Raw genomic sequence first — 21,024 nt, 5'->3', positions numbered from 1 at the left:
CAGATTGACAGACTGAGATCCAGTTTCAGTAAATAATAATAATTTCTTATTGAAAACTTGGTACCCAGGCTGGGCACGGTGGCTCATGCCTGTAATCCCAGTACTTTGGGAGGCTGAGGCAGGTGGATCACCTGAGGTTGGGAGTTTGAGACAAGCCTGGCCAACATGGTGAAATGCCATCGCTACTAAAAATACAAAAATTAGCCAGGCATAGTGGCGCATGCCTGTAGTCCCAGCTACTTGGGAGGCTGAGGCAGGAGAATCGCTTGACCCCGGGGTGTGGAGGTTGCAGTGAGCCAAGATCACACCACTGCACTCCAGCCTGGGTGATAGAACAAGACTCCGTCTCAAAAAAAAAAACAAAAAAAAACCAGAAAGAAAACTTGGTACCCTACACATATCAACAAGAAAACTTAATACGTAAAACAATGAAAGGTAGGCTGAGTCTGTCAACTGTGCCTTTAGTGTTTGGTTCTAAAATATTATCTAATCCCTTCAGGCCAGGCATAGTGGTTCATGTCTGAAATCCCAGCACCTTGGAGCCCAGAAGTGTAAGACCAGCCTGGGCAACATAATGAGATCTTGTCTCTGGCTGGCTGGCTGGCTGGCTGGCTGTCTATCTATCTATCTATCTATCTATCTATCTATCTATCTATCTATCTATCTATCTATCGGATCTCAGCTCACTGCAAGCTCCGCCTCCCGGGTTTACGCCATTCTCCTGCCTCAGCCTCCCGAGTAGCTGGGACTACAGGCGCCTGCCACCTCGCCCGGCTAAGTTTTTGTATTTTTAGTAGAGACGGGGTTTCACTGTGTTAGCCAGGATGGTCTCGATCTCCTGACCTCGTGATCCGCCCGTCTCGGCCTCCCAAAGTGCTGGGATTACAGGCTTGAGCCACCGCGCCCGGCCTGAACTCCAGATTTCTAGTGGTTTTAATTTAGCTCTATTCCGTCTTTCCAGAGTACTAGAGAGAGAACAGTCAGTTCTCACACATGCTCCAAGACTGCTGGCAAAGGCTTTCAATCATGAATGGCTGTACCTTTATAGCTGGTGTCACTATGTAGTCTTAATGAGTAATGTGGATAGAGTAGCTACCTGGCCATCCTTTGCTCCCTAGGATTCTGAAAGTTTACAGTGCTGGGAGAGAAAGGCAGAGAACTGTCTGCTTACCTATATTAGACATGAAAATAGGCCATAAAGTTTCTCACCTTTTTTTTTTTCTAATTTTGACTTAATTAGGTCTGTTTTTATTAGCCAAAAGGGGAAAATCATCCTTGAGGTTTGAAACAATAATTTTAAAAACCAAGAAAACATGAAATTATATTAAAAATAAAATGATTCTGAAAAATGAAGTTCTGTTCCCCCAAATGGCCCCACTTTTCCATTAAAAAGGAGCAAAAAAGAGGATTCAGTACTTTTTCTCTAGTATCTAATTACATGCTTAGGTCATTTTTAAATACATACTTCAAAGCTGTAAGTTTATCTTACATTTTTACATTTCAAAGCAAAACAGAAAAAATGGAACTTCGTGTACTTGCTCAAAATAAGAGGAAATGATCCACACGCACACACTTGCATAATGGTTACAGCATAACGTTACCTGCAAACAAAGGCTGAGAGCTAAACTGAAGAAGTTGAGTCTGATAGGTTTAGTCACTTCTGCATACATGGGCACCATGTGAAAATGTGAATAAAGAAGAACTAACCCTAGTTCCTAGGTCTCACTCCAGTCTGGGATGACAATTCCAAGTTTGTATTTAGAATCTTAGTCAAATTTCAGGATGAGTCATTGCACCATTAGAGCCCACTCTTTTTTTTTTGGCGGGGGTGGGGAGGGGGAACACAGTTTCATTCTGTTGCTCAGGCTGGAGTCCAGTGGCACCATCTTGGCTCACTGCAGCCTCCGCCTCCCAGGTTCAAATGGTTCTCATGCCTCAGCCTCCCAAGTAGCTGGGATTACAGGTGCGCACAACCATGCCCAGCTAATTTTTGTATTTTTAGTAGAGACGGGGTTTCACCATGTTGACCAGGCTGGTCTTGAACTCCTGACCTCAAGTGATCCTCCCACCTTGGCCTCCCAAAGTGCTGGGATTACAGGCATGAGCCACCACGCCTGGCCGAGCCCAGTCTTTAGTGTACTTATGAGAAGAAATGTTTTACTTACTCTGGTCAGCATAGTTTTTTGCTTTGAGCTCAAGTTGTCTTGTTTGAGATTCTAAAGATTCCACTCGGGTCTGTAAGTCCTTTTTTTCCTGTTCTTGAGAGTCTTCAAATTCAATGAATTTCTAATAAAGAAGAACAATATAAATTTCATCAGAGAAATTAAATGTTACATTTTCAACTCCTGTATTTGTTGGAATCAATAATCACAATTAGGTATTAACTACTTAGATCTCAGAATTATGAACTTGGGTTGATTTTTAGTTTTTCTATAAAAATTAAGTTTTAAAAAGCTCCCAAATATAGAAGAAAAAAATAAAATAATTAAGGTGTTTCCACTTCATATTATAGGCATTCATATGATATACATATCTTCCTACAAATATATAAACTCTTTCGTATACTTGCATATGCATCTTGATTTGCAGACAATTTAAAAATCTATAACATGTACAACAGAGAACAAAAGAATGATGGAATACTCAATAAATATTTGTTAAATGGTTGTGTGATTAACAGTCATAGATTCACCTGAACCATGGAGTTTAAATTCCTAAGAAAAGGACGTGTTCTAGGAATAACTCCACCACTCAAATCTAACTTACCAAACCTGTTCTCATCAACTACAGTAACACTAAGTGCAATCATTAAATCTCCATCTTCATCTTGATTGTTGTATCAGCAACATCTGACAAGTAAGTGATTGCTCGCTCCTTAAAACTTTTTTTTTAAATTTGGCTACCAGGATATTTTCTTGTTTGCTGCTAGTTCTTGGTCTTCTTTGGTAGCACCTCCTTTTCTCCCCAACTTCTCACTCTGTCCTGGGACACATCTTCTCTTCCTTGTTTACATTTATTCCCTAGTGATCGCATCCAGTTTCATGGCTTTCAGTATAAACTACACGCTGACAACTTCCAAATTTCTATCTCTAGCCCAGACCTGAATTCCAGATTTGTATGTCCAACTGCCTACTAGACAACTTCAATTGGATGTCTAAAAAGCATCTTAAGGCTGGGCATGGTGGCTCACGCCTGTAATCCTAGCACTTTGGGAGGCCAAGGTGAGCAGATCACGAGGTCAGGAGTTCAAGACCAGTCTGGCCAACATGCTGAAACACTGTCTCCACTAAAAATACAAAAATTAGCTGAGCATGGTGGTGCGTTCCTGTAATCCCAGCTACTTGGGAGGCTGAGGCAGGAGAACTGCTTGAACCGAGACCCGGGAGGTAGAGGTTGCAGTGAGCTGAGATTGTGCCACTGCACTCCAGCCTGGGCTACAGAGCAAGACTCTATCTCAAAAAAAAAAAAAGTATCTTAAATTGAGCATGTGAAAACTTGCTCCTCTCCTGGTCTTCTCTAGCTCATTAAATTATTGTGGTCAATAAATTATTGTTGTCAGTTGCTCAGGACCAAAACACTGGAGTCAGCTTTGACTCTTCTGTTTCTCTAGTACCTCACATACCCAATCCATCAGCAAATCTACCTACAGATCTGACCGCTTTTCATCATTTCCACCACCATCCTGGTGTGTGCCACCATCATCTAATACCTGGATTACTGCAACAGTGAAAGTCTCCTAATTAGTCTCCTTACTTCCACCCTACCCTCTACAATATATTCTAGAGGATCTAGGAAGATTCTTTAAAAAGAAAGTCAGCCAGCCTGGCCAACATGGTGAAATTCGGTCTCTACTAAAAATAGAAAAATTAGCTAGGTGAGGCCGGGCGTGGTGGCTCACGCCTGTAATCCCAGCACTCTGGGAGGCCGAGGTGGGCAGATCAAGAGGTCAGGAGATCGAGACCATCCTGGCTAACATTGTGAAATCCCCGTCTCTACTAAAAATACAAAAACATTAGCCAGGCGTGGTGGCAGGTGCCCAGTCCCAGCTACTCAGGAGGCTGAGGCAGGAGAATGGCAGGAACCCCGGAGGCGGAGCTTGCAGTGAGCCTAGATCTGCACTGCACTCCAGCCTGGGTGACAGAGCGAGACTCCGTCTCAATAAAAATAATTAAAATAATAAAAATTAGCTGGGCATGGTGGCAGGCTCCTGTAATCCCAGTTACTGGGGAGGCTGAGGCAGGAGAATCGCTCGAACCCAGAAGACAGAGGTTACAGTAAGCTGAGATCGCGCCACTGCACTCCAGCCTGGGCGACAGAACAAGACCCCCTCTCAAAAAAAAAAAAAAAAAAAAAAAAAAAAGGAAAGAAAGTAGGCCAGGAGTGGTGGCTCATGCTTAGCTTATAATCCCAGCACTCTGGGAGGCCGAGGCAGGCTGATCACCTAGGTCAGGAGTTCGAGACCAGCCTGAACAACATGGAGAAACCCCATCTCTACTAAAAATACAAAATTAGCCGGGCCTGGTGGTGCATGCCTGTAATCCCAGCTACTTGGGAGGCTAAGGCAGGAGAATTGCTTGAACTCGGGAGGCGGAGGTTGTGGTGAGCCGAGATCATGCCATTGCACTCCAGCCTGGGCAAAAAGAGCAAAACTCTGTCTCAAAAAAAAAAAAAAAAATGTAAAAACAATTTACTCCTCTGCTCAAAATGCTCTAGTGGTTTACATTCTTTACCATAGCTTCTAAGGATCTACACAATATGCTTCCACCATTCTCTTACTTCTTTGACATCATCTCCTATTTCTCTTCCTACCCTCCTCTCCTTCCCATTCTGATACCAGTCTCCATGCAGTTCCTCCAACACTTCAAGCCTTAGCACTTGCTTCCCACTACCTAGAATTTTCTTCTTCCAGATATCCAAACGGCTTGCTCTTTACTTACTTCCTTCACATCTTTGTTCAAATGTCACCTTCTTGGTGAAGTCTTCCTTGGCCATCCTATTTAAAACTGCGATACCAGGCCAGGCACAGTGGCTCATGCCTGTAATCCTAGCACTTTGGGAGGCCAAGGCAGGTGGATCACTTAAGGTCAGGAGTTTGAGACCAGCCTGACCAACACTGAAACCCCATTTCTACTAAAAATACAAAAATTAGCCAGGCATGGTGGTACACGCCTGTAATTCCAGCTACTCAGGAGGCTGAGACAGGAGAATTGCTTGAACCCAGGAGGTGGAGGTTGCAGTGAGCCTAGATCGTGCCACTGCATTGCGTTCTAGCCTGGGCAACAGAGCGAGACTCTGTCTCAAAAAAAAAAAAAAAAAAAAAAAAACTGTGATACCTACTCCCTATCTCTCCTCCCTGTTTATTTTCTTTAGAGTACTTAACCTCATCCGACATGCTATTTTAGTAATTGATGTTACTTATTACTTGTCTGTCCTCACTAGAATGTGGGTTCCATGAAGTCAGGAATTTTTGTTTTGTTCACTGCTGTATACCCAGTGCAAAGAATGATGATAGCGGGTTCTCAAATATTTGTTAAACAAATGAGTAAATGAAGAAAATTTTCCAAGTTAAAAAAACTGAAACACTTATAGAAAAATTTATAATTCACCAAAAACTCCGGTATCACTACAATATATCCTAGTTTTAATGTGAAATTGTCAGTCTATTACCTATTTTAACTGTCCTCAAACTTTTCAATCACTGCAGAGGACACTGGGTTGTTGTTGTTTTGTTTTGTTTTGTTTTTTTGTCTGCACACATTACGTTCCTTTGGGGAACTTTCTCTCTCCAGTTTCATACTAATTATATTCAGTCCATGTAATTTGATTGGTGATGACTCCATCTCCCTAGAGGTGGGCACAGCACTTGAACCAGACTGATCAGAGTCCTCTCTAAAAACCTAGCAGGCCTAGGCTGCAGACTGACATCTTTTTCCAGCATAGAGAAGAGCAGGCCTGAGACTAAAGCCAATATAGAGAAAAAGAGCAAGGGGGAGAAAAACTTTAATTCAAGATACTATTTGTACCCAGGATTCCTGGAGCCAGAATTTTCCCAGTATTTTTTGTTTTTTTCAGTTACAAAATCCAATAAATTCCTTTTTTACATAAGCTTGAGTTGGTTTTCTTTTTTTTGAGACTGAGTTTCACTGTGTCCCCCAGGCCGGAATGCACTGGTACCATCTCAGCTCACTGTAATCTCTGCCTCCCGGGTTCAAGTGATTCTCCTGCCTCAGCTTCCCGCACAGCTGGGACTACAAGAGCCCACCACCGCACCCAGTTAATTTTTGTATATTTTTAGTAGAGACGGGGTTTCACCATGTTGGCCAGGTGCCAGTCTCAAACTCCTGACCTCAGTGATCCACCCACCTCGGCCTCCCAAAGTGCTGGGATTACAAGCATGAGCCACCACACCCAGCCTCTTTTTTTTTTTTTTAAGACGTAGGTCTCACTGTGTTGCCAGGCTGGTCTACAACTGCTGAACTGCTGGCCTCAGACTCCTGGGCTTAAGCAACCCTCCTGCCTCAGCCTCCAGAGTAGCTGGGACTACACGTGTGAGCCACCATGTTTAACTTTCCTGATCTTTGAAGCTTGGAACCCACAAACTCTGTAACGTTGGTTCTTAATCATTAGGGGGTCCAAAGACCAATTTGGAAATTTGATCCATCTATGCACCATATTTCCCTAGAAAAAATGCCCCCACCCATGTCAAATGCCACCTATTTTTCTCAGGGGGCTTAGAGACACTGTAGTTCCTTCCACAAACCCCAAGTTTAGCACCTCTACGCTATACATTTCTATGAAAACATTTCATATTTGTGGGACTTCTGGGGAAATCAAGCTATTGTTTATTTTTCAGAATATTCAAGATGACCATATATAAGAAAAGTAAAGGTTACAGTAAATATAGGAAAAGGGGCAAACTAATAAATCATTCATTCATTCATTCATTCAAGAAACATCTACTGACTACTTACTATGTACCAGGCACAGGGAACATGACTATGAGTATCCAACTAGCCCTGCCTTCCAAGTGTTCACTGGCTACAACTGAATGCAAGCAGATGATATAAGGTTACATTAAACAGAAAAGCAGAAACTATGAAGTCTGAGTAAGTTATTTCAACATTTTACCTGGATATATAAGCAAAGACTAACAATTAATAGGAAAACGTAATTATTATTTTTTGGCCTGCTTTGAAAATGATGCTCCCTTGGCTAACTTAACTACTATATCTGGGAAAGTAACAAAAAAGAAACAATTTTTTTTTTTAGATGGAGTCTTGCTCTGTCACCCAGGTTGGAGTGCAGTGATGCCATCTCAGCTAACTGCAACTTTCATCTCCTGGCTTTAAGCAATACTCCTGCCTCAGCCTCTGAGTGGCTGGGATCACAGACATGGGCTACCATGCCTGGCTAATTTTTTTTTGTATTTTTGGTAAAGACAGGGTTTCACCATGTTGACCAGGATGGTCTCGAACTCCTGACATCAAGTGATCTGCCTGTCTTGGCCTCCCAAAGTGCTGGGATTACAGGCATGAGTCACTGCACCCAGTCCAGAAATTCTTATATTAGGCACCTCTTGTGTTATGGATAAAATGCTGTTTTAAAGAACATACAGCATTATGTTTACCAAGAAACACTTCAGATGCTGTGCTATTAAACTGCTAACAAAAAATTTTACCACTATTTTGCTTTCTTGTTTGTTTGGTTTTCTTTGGGATGCAGTCTGGCTCTGTTGTCCAGGCTGGAGTACAGTGGCATGATCTCAGCTCACTGCAGCCTCCACCTCCCAGGTTCAAGCAATTCTCGTGCCTCAGCCTCCCAAGAAGCTGGGATTACAGGCATAAGCCACCATGCCTGGCTAATTTTGGTATTTTTAGTAGAGATGTGGTTTCACCAAGTTGGTGAGGCTGGTCTCAAACCCTTGACCTCAGGTGATTCTAGCACTTTGGGAGGCCGAGCTGGGATTACAGGCATGAGCCACTGCACCCAGCCCAGAAATTCTTATCTTAGGCACTTTTTGTGCTATGGATAAAATGCTATTTTAAAAAGCATACAGCATTATGAAGATGCTGTGCTACTAAACTGCTACCAAACAATTTTACCACTATTTTGCTTATTTACAACTTCTTTCTGCCTAATAGGAGACACCTCATAAGGGACACACAATTTCACATCTGCTTTGTTGCTTAGCGACAAAGTTCAGCTTCAGAAGATGGATACCACAGAATATGACAATTCCAAAAAGACCTACCTAGATGATTCAAGCTTCAGAATTTTTCACGTTTTATTATGATTACTGAGGCTTTTTATCTATATCACTTTAAATAAATATGGCAGAGAGAAAAGAGATTTTTTTTAAGTGATATGATAGGTCTTGGATTGGCAACGCTATTATCTCCAAAGAGAAATCTCGTTTCTTTAGTTTCCTTACATAGGAAAGTACGAGCAATAATAAAAATATTCCAAAGCAAATACATACTTTGAGTCCTTTCCTTCAAACAAATTAAAACAGATAAACTTAGAGATTACAAAATGGAATGCTGTCTTTCACAAACGTATGTACATTTTCTCCTTTCTTGTTCCAAGCAGATCTTAAACTTCTTGGAATCATAAACTCTTCTGAGTATATTGTGAAAACAGATCTTATACCTACAAAGATAAATATTTAAAACTCAAAGCTATATACATTCATCAGTGCATCTTCAAATTCTAAAAGAAATCAAGCAGGATTTTTCCCCATTTATAAACATTGTTGATGTTGATTTTGTAGAAATAATTTTTTATTGTCTTGAAAATCCCAATTTTATTTTATTTTATTATTATTATTATTTTTTGAGACAGAGAGTCTCACTCTGTTGCCCAGGATGGAGTGCAGTGGTGCAATCTCAGCTCACTGCAACCTCCACCCCTTGGGTTCAAGCAGTTCTCGTGCTTCAGGCTCTGGAGTAGCTGTAATTACAGGCATGTGCCACCACACTCAGCTAATTTTTGTATTTTTGGTAGAGACAGGGTTTCACCATATTGGCCGGGCTGGTCTCAAACTCCTGACCTCAGGTGATCTGCTTGCCTCGGCCTCCCAAAGTGCTGGGATTACAGGTGTGAGCCACCACACCCGGCTGAAAATCCCAATTTTAAATGTGTATTGAGTTTTGGTTTGGAAACATACAGCTGCCATCCTCATTTAAAATGCTAATCACAGCCATGTGCAGTGGCTCATTCCTGTACTCCTAGCACTTTGGGACGCTGAGGTGGACAGATTGCCTGAGCTTAGGAGTTTGAGACCAGCCTGAGCAACATGGTGAAACCCCATCTCTACTAAAAACATGATTAAAAAAAAAAAAATAGCTAGGCGTGGTGGCATGTGCCTGTAGTCCTAGCTACTCAGGAGGCTGAGGCACAAGAATATCTTGAACCCAGGAGGTGGAGGCTGCAATGAGCCGACATCCCACCACTTCACTTCAGCCTGGGCGATGGAGCAAGACTCTGTCTCCAAAAATAAAATAAAATAAAATGGCCAGCACTGTGGCTCACGCCTGTAATCCCAGCACTTTGGGAGGCCAAGGTGGGTGGTCAGGAGTTCAAGACCAACCTGGCCAAGATGAAACTCAGTCTCTACTAAAAATACAAAAATTAGCTGGGCATGGTGGCAGGTGTGTGTAATCCCAGCTACTCAGGAGGCTGACGCAGGAGAATCGCTTGAACCTGGGTGGCAGAGGTTGCAGTGAGCCAAGATGGAGCCACTGCACTCCAGCCTGGGTGACAGTGAGACTCCATCTCAAAAAATAAATAAATAAAATAATAAAATAAAAAATAAAATGCTAATCATTAATATGCATCTAAAATAAATATTCCTCAGTTCTGATAAGACATCCTTAATAGCTTACACAGGGCATTGAAAGCCTAGTAGGATAAATGTAATGCTAACTTTCAAAGAATAATCAAGAATCAAGAAAAAGTAACAAGTCACTGGAAGCTGCTAAATTGCTATCCAAGAAAAATATCCATCAAATAGTCTAGTTTTGGGCCATTGTTTTGAGAAATGTCACTGACAATATAGGTAACCTCACGAACAAAAGTTGCTGTAAGGTGGAATAGCTCAGAAAGCGGAACACTCATAATTACAAAAATACTTCAGAAATGGCGTAGCTCTATATAGCAATTAGCAACCATGTGAAAGTGGGAAATATTGATATAAGAATTTAAGAATGAGAAAACTGGAATAGAAACAGAGACGGTGTCATGAAATTCAAACAGATGCCAAAACACAGCTCTTGGCAGAAAAAGGTTTGGATTCATGGTCCTAATAAGAGTCCTCTTTTTTCCTGGATGAGGGTTGGAAGTATAGCATAAGGGAAGTAATGAGAATAGTTTCTTTCTCTCTATACCTAACCTTTTCATACTATCAATAAAATACTTAGGCAATAAGTGGCATGGGTTACACTAATAAGAAAGTTCTCCAACAGGGCTTTCTGCTTCCCTTCTACATTCAGAGATCTTAGTTGGGCTGGTAGCACGTGAGTTCTGCTGAACCTCATTACTCGATTTGTATAGTACAAGCATTGCTGACCTTCTTTATTTTTTAATTTAATTTTTAATTTTTATTTATTTTTTAGAGATGAAGTGTTGTTCTGTCATCCAGGCTGGAAGTGAAGTGGTGCAATCATGGCTCACTGCAGCCTCAAGTTCCTGGGCTCAAGTGATCCTCCCACCTCAGCCTTCTGAGTAGCTGGGACTACAGGCACATGCCACTATACCCAGCTAAATTTTTTTTATCTCTTATTTTTAGTAGAGACAAGGTCTCACCATGTTGCCCAGCCTGGTCTCGAACTCCTGAGCTCAAGCGATCCTCCTGCCTCAGCCTCCCAAATTGCTGGGATTATAGGCATGAGCAACCATGCCCGGCCCTGATCCTCTTTTTAAAGCTTTCTTGATTTACTTCAAAGAAACATATCTGCTTTCTACTTCTATAATTTTCACTTAACACACAAACTAACTGAGATAACATAAAAATAAGAAACATCCCAGTCCGTCACTTTGTAGTCAAAGAAAAAATTGTCATAGTTAAGAGACTAGGAAAAAGTTGTTGTAATAGTTAAGCCACACACCTATTCACAATGCCTATTCTCCATATGTTAGGCAGTTAGGCAGTATGACGACATTTACTATAAACTAGGTCATGTCATTCATAAGATTTATTCTTAGATAAAATAACATGTTAAATATAAAACTAAAACTCTTTGTCCACCCATCCAATAGGAGTACTCACTGTATGAGAGCCATCAAAGACGTACCATAAACATTGACAATGTAACATGCTAAGCGCTATAATGAAAGCAGAGAGGAAGAAGTGACTAAATCTACTTTAAAAAAGGGAAGTCGGGGCCAGGTGCGGTGGCTCATGCCTGTAATCTCAGCACTTTGGGAGGCCGAGGGCGGATCATGACGTCAGGAGGTCAAGACCATCCTGGCTAACACGGTGAAACCCTGTTTCTACTAAAAATACAAAAAAATTATCCGGACGTGGTGGTGGGAGCCTGTAGTCCCAGCTACTTGGGAGGCTGAGGCAGGAGAATGGTGTGAACCTGGTCAGTGGAGCTTGCAGTGAGCCGAGATCACACCACTGCACTCCAGCCTGGGCAACAGAGTGAGACTCCATCTCAAAAAGAAAAAAAAAAGGTGGAGGGGCCACAGTGGCTCACACTTGTAATCCCAGCACTTTGGGAGGCCGAGGCGGGTGGGTCACAAGGTTAAGAGATGGAGACCACTCTGACCAACATGGTGCAACCTTGTATCTATTAAAAATACTAAAATTAGCCAGGTGTGGTGGCATGTGTCTGTAGTCCCAGCTACTCAGGAGGTTGAGGCAGGAAAATCGCTTGAACCCGGGAGGCAGAGGTTGCAGTGAGCCGAGATCATGCCACTGCACTCCAGCGTGAGCAAGAGGGAGATTCTGTCTCAAAAACAACAACAACACACACACACACACACACACACACACACACACACACACACACACAGAGAGAGAGAGAGAGAGAGAGAGAGAGAGAAATCGGGGACGCAGTAGCTCCTACCTATAATCCCAGCACTTTGGGAGGCCGAGGCAGGCGGATTACTTGAGGTCAGGAGTTCGAGACCAGCCTAGCCAACATGGTGAAGCCCTGTCTCTACTAAAAATTCAAAAATTAGCTGGGCCTGGTGGTGGGCGCCTGTAATTCCAGCTACTCAGGAGGCTGAGGCAAGAGAATCACTTGAACCCAAGAGGTAGAGGTTGCAGTGAGCTGAGATTGTGCCATTGCACTCCAGCCTAGGCAACAAGAGCGAAACTCTGTCTCACAAAAAGAAAAAAAAAAAGGAAGTCAACAGGTGCACCTAAATCTTGGAAATCATCACTAAAGAACTTATCCATGTAACCAAAAACTACCTGTTACCCAAAAACTATTGAAATAAAATTATATACATAATTACAATATATATAAGTATATATGTATACATATACTTTTTCATTATATATATATACACACACACTTTTTTTTTTGATACGGAGTCTCACTCTCTGACCCAGGCTGGAATGTAGTGGCATGATCTCAACTCACTGCAATCTGCCTACCGGATTCAAGCAATTCTCCCTGCCTCAGCCTCCCGAGTGGCTGGGACTACAGGTGCCCACCACCACGCCCAGCTGTTTTTTTGTATTTTTAGTAGAAGACAGGATTTCGCCATGTTGGCCAGGCTGGTCTCGAACTCCTGACCTCAGGTGATCCACCTGCTTCAGCCTCCCAAAGTGCTGGATTACAGGTGTGAGCCACCGCGCCCGGCCATATATACTATTTTTTTAAAAAGAGAGAAGTAATTTTAGCTTACTCTAAAAGGAATGGCTTGTATAAAACTTCTACTGAGATAAAGACATTCCAGGCAGAGGTTACACAGCACATGCAAAGGTCTAAAGATCATGGCATGCCCAGGTAACTACAATTCACTATTAAAATTTGAGTCGATGTAAAGGTAAACTATAAACCAAAGAATAAGTTGAAAATCTCTCTGATTCACAAAGGGAGTAAAAAGACAAATAAGGTTCCGCGGTGGCTCAAGCCTGTAATCCCAGCACTTTTGGGAGGCAGAGGCGGGCAGATCATGAGGTAAGGAGTTCAAGACCAGCCTGGCCAACACAGTGAAACCCCATCTCTACTAAAAATACAAAAATTAGCCAGGCATGGTGGCAAGTGCCTGTAATCCCAGATACTGGGGAGGCTGAGGCAGGAGAATTGCTTGAACTTGGGAGGCGGAGATTGCAGTGAGCCGAGATCCCGCCACTACACTCCAGCCTGGGCAACAGAGCAAGACTCCATCTCAAAAAAAAAAAAAAAAAAAAGATTACATTCATCCATCCATCTTTTCAAAACACAACTTGAGCCCCTCCTGTTTTAAATATTCCATGGTACTGGGAAATGTAATAGGTTATAAGAGAGCCCTGTGTTCTATTGATTGAAATTTAACAGAAGATGAAAGGTCTTAATCATGGGTAATTGCATTTTATAAAAAAGATGGATTTGCAAAAGATCTTGCATAATTCAACAGTCACCTAATTTGAGGTTAAGGCTGATAAGAGACAACTGATATTTCTGTTACTGCCTAGGTAATACCAACATAGGATAACAGCAAAACACTGGTTTACAGCTCAGTCAGGTTTGCATATAACAGGATTTCTGAAGACTTTCTGAAATGAAAAGGTAACATTTCAAACTCTGAATATGAAACATAACTTGTAACAATCACATAGTTCAAGTCTGTATATAATGTAACCACATTGAAATTATATATGTGAACAAGAAAAAGCACAGGCCAGGCATGGTGGCTCAAGCTTGTATAATCCCAGCACTTTGGGAGGCCAAGGAGGGCTGATCACTCAAGCTCAGGAGTTCGATACCAGCTGGAGCAACATAATGAAACCTTGTCTCCACGAAAAACATGAAAATTAGCCTGGTGTAGTGGTGTGCACCTGTAGTCCCAGCTACTCAGAGGCTGAGGTGGGAAGGGATCACCAAGCCCAGGAGGCAGAGATTGCAGTGAGCTGAGAATGAGCCACTGCACTCGAGGCTGGGCGACAGATCAAGACCTGGTATCCAAAAAAAGAAAAAAGGAAATGAATGCTCATAAAAAGTCTAGGATACTCATTACTGATTTAATGTGACTTAATTGATTGCCAGCGGCATGACTTTATAAAGTTGGTCACCCTCTGCTACACTTGGCAAACCTTAGAATAATCATGATAGAGTTAGGCCAACAGCAAAATCGTGGCAGGAGAGGGGCAGGGTTTTTTTTATTTGTTTGTTTTTTGGGTTTTTTTTTTTTTTTTTTTTTTTTTGCAAATTATAAAACCATATTACTCCTGGAAATTCCAGCGAGCCTTCTCAGCACAAGAATTTGTCAGATCACTCAGGTATGTTGGTATAAAATACACATACTCTTCCCCTTTTCTCTGTTCTTCTCACACACATAAATACTTTTCTTTTTAAAGGCTAGGGGCATTAAGGGCCTGTGAATGAGCTTTTTCAGCATGTATAATAACACATCTTCACTAAATACCCCTCTCCCCTTTCAATAACTAACAGGCCAGCAACAACATTGAAGTGACTTCAGACAACTCTCCTGGGAGCAACTAGACATTGTTTAAAAAAAAAAATCAGTGGACAATACAGACTTATGTCAGGATCTAAAAAGAGTAAGCTTTGTGATGAAGCAAAATGCTTTCAAGTCCAGATGGCTTATAGGGACTGTTTCACCCCACTGTTCTGGAGAAAAACAAATGAATACTTTGAAAAGACAAGCTCCCAAAGTTAAAAAAAAAAAAATTCCCTAGAGGTTGTTGCTTGTTGGAATAAAGATGCAGAAGAAAAAAGAAAAGAAAAAGAATACCCATTTAAATACTTTTGACTACAGAACTTGTCTAAAAAATAATATCAAATAAAAGGCTGACTTATTAAGTGTCCATCAAGATATTAATTAAATGTAATTGTTTTTAAATGTAATTTCTTTTAAGAAATAAGACAGGATTGAAGACCATATTAAATAACACTCAAGGGATGTAATCCTCCCAAGTCCAAAATGTGAAAAAATTTTAACACAAATAATTTGGTTTCTTCTACAATAAACGTCAAGTGGGGAAAAAAGAAAAAAAGAACCATTATATATAAAGAGAAACTTGACACATATTGAATCCAGTATAAATGTGTAGACTCTCTTGTTTAGATACTGATTGAAAACAACCAACTACAAAACTACATTTGTGAGACAATTAGGGAAATGTGAACACTTACTAAGTATTAAATATTATTAAAGAGCAATTGTTTATAAATTTTAGATGTGATACTGATGTTGTGGTTTCTATATTTGTTAAACAGCCCTATCTCCTAAGGATACAATGATATAGTCTTGTCTGCCTTAATATTACGGTGAAAATGCTGAAGGGAGGTAGGGAAGCACAGGTGAAAAAAACATTGGCTTGGCCAGGCACAGTGGCTCATGCCTGTAATCTCAGTGCTATGGGAGGCCAAGGTGGGAAGATCACTTGAGGCCAAGAGTTTGAGAACAGCCTGAGGAACACAAAGAGACCCTCGTCTCCACAAAAAAGAAAAAGAAAAATTTAGCTGGACGTGGTGGCAGACACCTGTAGTTCTAGCTACTCAGGAAGCTAAACTGGGAGGACTGCTTTAGCCCAGGAGTTCTAAGCTGCAGTGAGCTATGATCACACCACTGCACGACAGCCTGGGCTACAGAGCGAGCAAATGTCTCTTAATTTTTTTTTTTCTAAAGAAAAAATACTGGCATATTGTTGGTAACTGTTGAAGTTGAATGATGGGTATATGGGAGTTCATATATATTCTACTATTCTCTCTAATCTTCAATGTTTGGATATTTCTGTAAAAAAAAAAAAGTTGGCCAGGCAAAGTGGCTCATGCCTGTAATCCCAGCACTTTGGGAGGCTGAGGTGGGCAGACTGCTTGAGCTCAGGAAGTTGAGAGCAGCCTGGGCAAAACAGCAAAACCCCTTTTCTTTTTAAAAAACAAAAAATAAAAATAAATTTTAAAAAAGTTTAAAACAAACTGGAATAAAAGTATCAGTGGTGTTTAATATGAAAAGTTTGTCCTGCCATTAAAAAGCAAATATGCAGAAAGGGGCATGTACAAAGACATTCACTGAAGGGCTATATGTAACAGTTCAAAACTGGAAGATAATTTAAATGTCTATCAACAGACAGTAGATAAGAAAATTATAATAGATTCATACTATGGAAAATATGTAATAGAAAACTGGTGTGGTATGTGATGATGGGAATGAAAACAAGAGAGTTCAGTGGAAGTCTAAAATCACTAGTTAGTAATATTTCTAGTAAGTAAACACTCCCATAGCAGAGTGGCCAGGTGGCCTTCCTTGCTCAACTACATAGGAAATAAGAGGTTTGTCTTCTGAATAAACTGAACCAGAGATTTTAGACTAGGAACATTCTAGGCACAGCCAGGCAGGTGCCAAATGACAAGTGAAATTACATGAAAGTCTGAAGTCTACATACTAAAAACAGTAATAGGGCCTCCTTCCTGCCTTCACCCAGGTTGCAATAATGTAGATAACTAGGCTTACCTACCACTCCACCAGCCACCCCTCAAAGAGATTATCCTTCTCTGGAAAAACTCAAATGTCTCTATGAAAGGACCATGGGATACTGAAATCTGGGTTCCCAAGAGGCAGTAAACTGTATCCAGGCACACAAAGCTTCCAACCCTCCTTTTTTAGTGCCTCACTTTTAAAACATGAAGAGATAATTAAGAATTATAAGGCACTTTAAGTTCTAGCCTGAAAGAGAGAAACCAAAACTATAAGAAATGAAAATGGGACTCTGAAGAAACAGACAAAACAGGAAACAAATGAAAACTATAATTAATATACTCAGGGACCACAGAAAAGTCATTGCTCCCATGAAACCAGAATAGTATGCTATTTTTAAAAGTAGTGAGGAGAGAAGCAAAACAAGAAAGAACACTTGGAAATTATTAAAGTATGAATTGACGAATCCAGCACTTTTTGTCTTTCTTATATACAAACTATACCTTAGGGTAACCAAACAGTTGATGAGGGGAAGTTTCCTTTACAAGAAAATTTAGCTGATAAATGTTGAAGGAATAAATGGATTGAAATAGCATCATTTCCCAACCTCTAATGATATAATAAGGAATATCCAGTTTTCCAGGATGTCTCATAAATGTTTTTACACTCATGATCCAAACAAGGTTCATACATTACATTTGGATAATATATCTCTTAAGTCTCTTAAACTCCAGATCCCCAAATAATGATCCTTTTCACCTAAGTGATGATCCTATAATGGAATACTATAAAATCATTAAAAATATATAGCTATATACTTCCAGACATAGTTTGTTGCCAGTTATCAGTGAATAAAACTGAATAGGCAATTCGCAGAGAAGCAGAATCACCAGTAAATGTAAAACATGCTCAAGCACACTAGTGATCTGACAAAAGCAAATAAAAATAAGAAGTGGCAGCCAGGTGAGGCGCAGTGGCTCACACCTGTAATCCCAGCACTTTGGGAGGCCGAGACGGGCGGATCACGAGGTCAGGAGATCGAGACCATCCTGGCTAACACAGTGAAACCCCGTCTCTACTAAAAAATACAAAAAAATAGCCGGGCGAGGTGGCGGGCGCCTGTAGTCCCAGCTACTCGGGAGGCTGAGGCAGGAGAATGGCGCAAACCCGGGAGGCGGAGCTTGCAGTGAGCTGAGATCCAGCCACTGCACTCCAGCCTGGGCGACGGAGCCAGACTCCGTCTCAAAAAAAAAAAAAAAATACAAAAAAAAATTAGCCAGGCGTGGTTGGCGGGCGCCTGTACTCACAGCTACCAGGAGGCTGAGGCAGGAGAATGGCATGAACACAGGAGGCAGTGATATATATGTATACACATGTATAGTTGTGTGTGTGTGTGTGTGTGTGTGTGTATACATATATATAAGGTGGTTTCACATCTGTAATCCCAGAACTTTGGGAGGCTGAGGTGGGTGGATCACTTGAGGTCAGGAGTTCAAGACCAGCCTGGAGAACATGGTAAAATCCGGACTCTACTAAAAACACAAAAACTAGCCAGACATGGAGGAGGCGTGTGCTTGTAATCCCAGCTACTTGGGAGGCTGAGGCAGCAGAATTGCTTGAACCCAGGAGGCAGAGGTTGCAGTGAGCCAAGATTGCTCCACTGCACTCCAGTCTGGGTGACAGAGCGATACTCTGTCTCAAAAAAAGAGAAGAGAAGAGAAGAGAGAAAAGAAAAGTGTTGGCAAAGATATAGGAAAATAAGAAGTCTTTTCTACTACTGATAGGAATATAAATCACTGCACTCCTTTGACAAGCAATGTTACCATATCCAGTTAATTTTACAAATATATATCCTAAAACCTGGCATCCTATTTCTAAAATATATACCTTTGAGAAGATCTTACACATGCACCGAATGTTACTGCAACAACGTTTGTAATATATAATGTGGTAATGAAGATGGATAGTGGTATAGTCATGTGATAGAATACACAGCAGTTAAAAGGAAAGAATTAGATGCATATGTATATCAACATGGACAGATCAACAGATAAAAAAATAAAATGCAAGATTATATAAGAATGTAACAGTGTCATATTGTGAAATACATATGTGGTCTCCGACCCAGTTTCCTAACATATAATTCCTAAAATCCTTAGAATTTCCAGAGAGATGTCTTTTTGTATGTTAATAAGTAGATTCATGGCTGGCAGCCCCTATGTAGTAGCTTAAGGATGGGAGCTGGTCATTGGAAAGACCAAAAGCATAATTAGAGGGTTAGGACTTTCAGCCCACCCCACACAACCTCCCGGGAGGGGAAAAGGGCTGAGGGGAAAGGGGCTGAAGGTGAAGTTGATCACCAATGGCCAATGGTTTCATACCTACGTAGTGACGCCTCCATAAAAACTCAAAAGAACAAGGTTGAGAGATCTTCCAAATAGCTGAGCACATGGAGGTTCCTGCAGGGTGACATGCACAGGGAGGGCATGGAAGCTCTGTACCACTAACCCCATACCTTGCTTTATGGATCTTTTCATCTACATCCTTTGTAACAGTAAACATAAGTGTTTCCCCAGGTTCTGTGAACCACTCAGTAAATCAACTGAACCTGAGGAGGGGGGTTGTGGGAACCCCGGTTTATAGCCAGTTGGAGACTGTACTGGACACAGAGATTCATCAGAAATAAAAGACAGTAGCTGGGCAAGGTGGTACATAACTGTAATCCCAGTGATTCAGAGGCTGAGGCAGGAAGACAGCTTGCACCCAGGAATTCAAGATCAGCCTGGGCAACACAGCAAGACCCTCATCTCATGAAGAAAACAAATTATAGTATCTATATTATACACACACACACACACATATATGTACATATACATATATATATATATATATATGGCAGGTTGGTCAGAAGCACAGGTAAAATAACCTGAGTCTTGAGATTGGCATAAGTGTTGGCAGTGGTCTTGGGGACTGAGCCCTCAAACTGTGGGATCTGACACTATCTCCAAGTAGACAGTGTCAGAATTAAGGTAGATGACACCTAGCTGGTACCTGATGCAGAACTGATTGCTTGCTGGTAGGGAAAACCACTCCCATATTTTTTATTTGTTTGCTTTTTAAGATAGGGTCTCATTCTGTTGCCTGGGCTGGAGTGCAGGTGACACAATCCCTGCTCACCGCAACCTTGACCTTCAGGGCTCAAGCAATCCTCCTGCCTCAGCCTTCCAAGCAGCTGGGACTACAGGCACATGCCAACACGCTCAGTTAATTTTTGTATTTTTTATAGAGATGGGATTTCATCATGTTGCTCAGGCTGGTTTCAAACTCCTGGGCTCAAGCAATCCACCTGCCTCAGCCTCCCAAAGTGCTGGGATTATAGGCATGAGCCACCGCACCTGCCCTCCCCCACACATTTGGTCACACAAGTCTTCTATGTTTTTTTTTTTCCAGGTCTGATGGGTAATGTGCCAATGTTGTAACAAGGTTCAAGGGTGGCGTATCTCACACACCTGCATGAACACCCAATCATCATGCTCATGAACTACAAAAAGAGCAAGCTGATTGTTTTTGGTGTGACAGCAGAAGAAATACAATTAATGGGTTTTTTTTTTTCCACTCTTAAGCAATGGTTTCTGAATTAGAGGGAAGAGTGAGGCAGTTACAATCACAAACGCTCTGAGAGATTGTTTTCCAAACACACAGGCCCTGTCTAGCAGCACTTCTTCCACCCAGAGTCTCACAAGCCTATGGGGGTAGATGGGTTTTCTTTTTTTTTTTTTTTTTTTTTTTTTGAGACGGAGTTTTGCTCTTGTTGCCCAGGTTGGAGTGCAGTGGTATGATCTCGGCTTACTGCAACCTCCGCCTCCAGGGTTCAACCAATTCTCCTGCCTCAGCCTCCCCAGTAGCTGAGATTACAGGCATCCACCACCACACCAGACTAATTTTCTATATTTTTAGTAGAGACGGGGTTTCTCTGTGTTGGCCAGGCTGGCCTCAAACTTCTGACCTCAGGTGATCCTCCTACCTCGGCCTCCCAAAGTGCTGGGATTACAGTCATGAGCCACTGTGCCCGGCCAGATGGGTTTAAAGAATTGGCTACCTTGGGCCAGGCACGGTGGCTCACACCAGTAATCCCAGCGACTTGGGAAGCCAAGGCGGGTGGATCACAAGCTCAGGAGATCAAGACCATCCTGGCCAAAATGGTGAAACCTGGTCTCCACTAAAAATACAAAAATTACCCGAGTGTGGTGGCATGTGCCTGTAGTCCCACCTACTAGGGAGGCTGAGGCAGGCGAATTGCTTGAACTCAGGAGGCGGAGGCTGCAGTGAGCTGCGATCACACCACTGTACTCCAGGCTGGGTGACAGTGAGACTCCATTTCAAAAAAAAAAAGAATATGATGTACCATTAATACAGTGAAAAAGT

General features: G+C 41.7%; 4 protein-coding genes and 1 non-coding gene across 14 annotated transcripts in view; 3 read left to right on the top strand and 2 right to left on the bottom strand.

The window, feature by feature from the left end:
* UTP18 (UTP18 small subunit processome component) overlaps positions 1 to 21,024 on the top strand; it is a 241,757-nt gene that overhangs the window by 18,789 nt on the left and 201,944 nt on the right. The window lies entirely within an intron of this gene.
* Positions 1 to 21,024, top strand: part of LOC126939625 (nucleoside diphosphate kinase B) — a 259,418-nt gene that overhangs the window by 165,499 nt on the left and 72,895 nt on the right. The gene's annotated exons all lie outside the window — the stretch shown is intronic.
* The window catches only part of LOC126939627 (nucleoside diphosphate kinase A), a 446,836-nt gene that overhangs the window by 362,315 nt on the left and 63,497 nt on the right, over positions 1 to 21,024 (top strand). The window lies entirely within an intron of this gene.
* The window catches only part of SPAG9 (sperm associated antigen 9), a 161,734-nt gene that overhangs the window by 119,669 nt on the left and 21,041 nt on the right, over positions 1 to 21,024 (bottom strand). For all 4 annotated transcript variants that reach the window (XM_050765040.1, XM_050765042.1, XM_050765041.1 and 1 more), the window contains exon 2: positions 2,166 to 2,286. In XM_050765040.1, the coding sequence (XP_050620997.1) occupies positions 2,166 to 2,286 (121 nt within the window). The remainder of the gene's footprint in view (positions 1 to 2,165; positions 2,287 to 21,024) is intronic.
* LOC126940063 (small nucleolar RNA U13) lies at positions 20,049 to 20,152 on the bottom strand. The gene has a single exon (XR_007720586.1). It is a non-coding gene; the product is annotated as a small nucleolar RNA U13 (small nucleolar RNA).

This window comes from Macaca thibetana, chromosome 16 (genome assembly GCF_024542745.1).
Source record: "Macaca thibetana thibetana isolate TM-01 chromosome 16, ASM2454274v1, whole genome shotgun sequence".
Classification (NCBI taxonomy): Eukaryota; Metazoa; Chordata; class Mammalia; order Primates; family Cercopithecidae; genus Macaca; species Macaca thibetana.
Note: the sequence above shows the minus strand (reverse complement) of the source record. Positions and strands in the feature narration are given on the sequence as shown.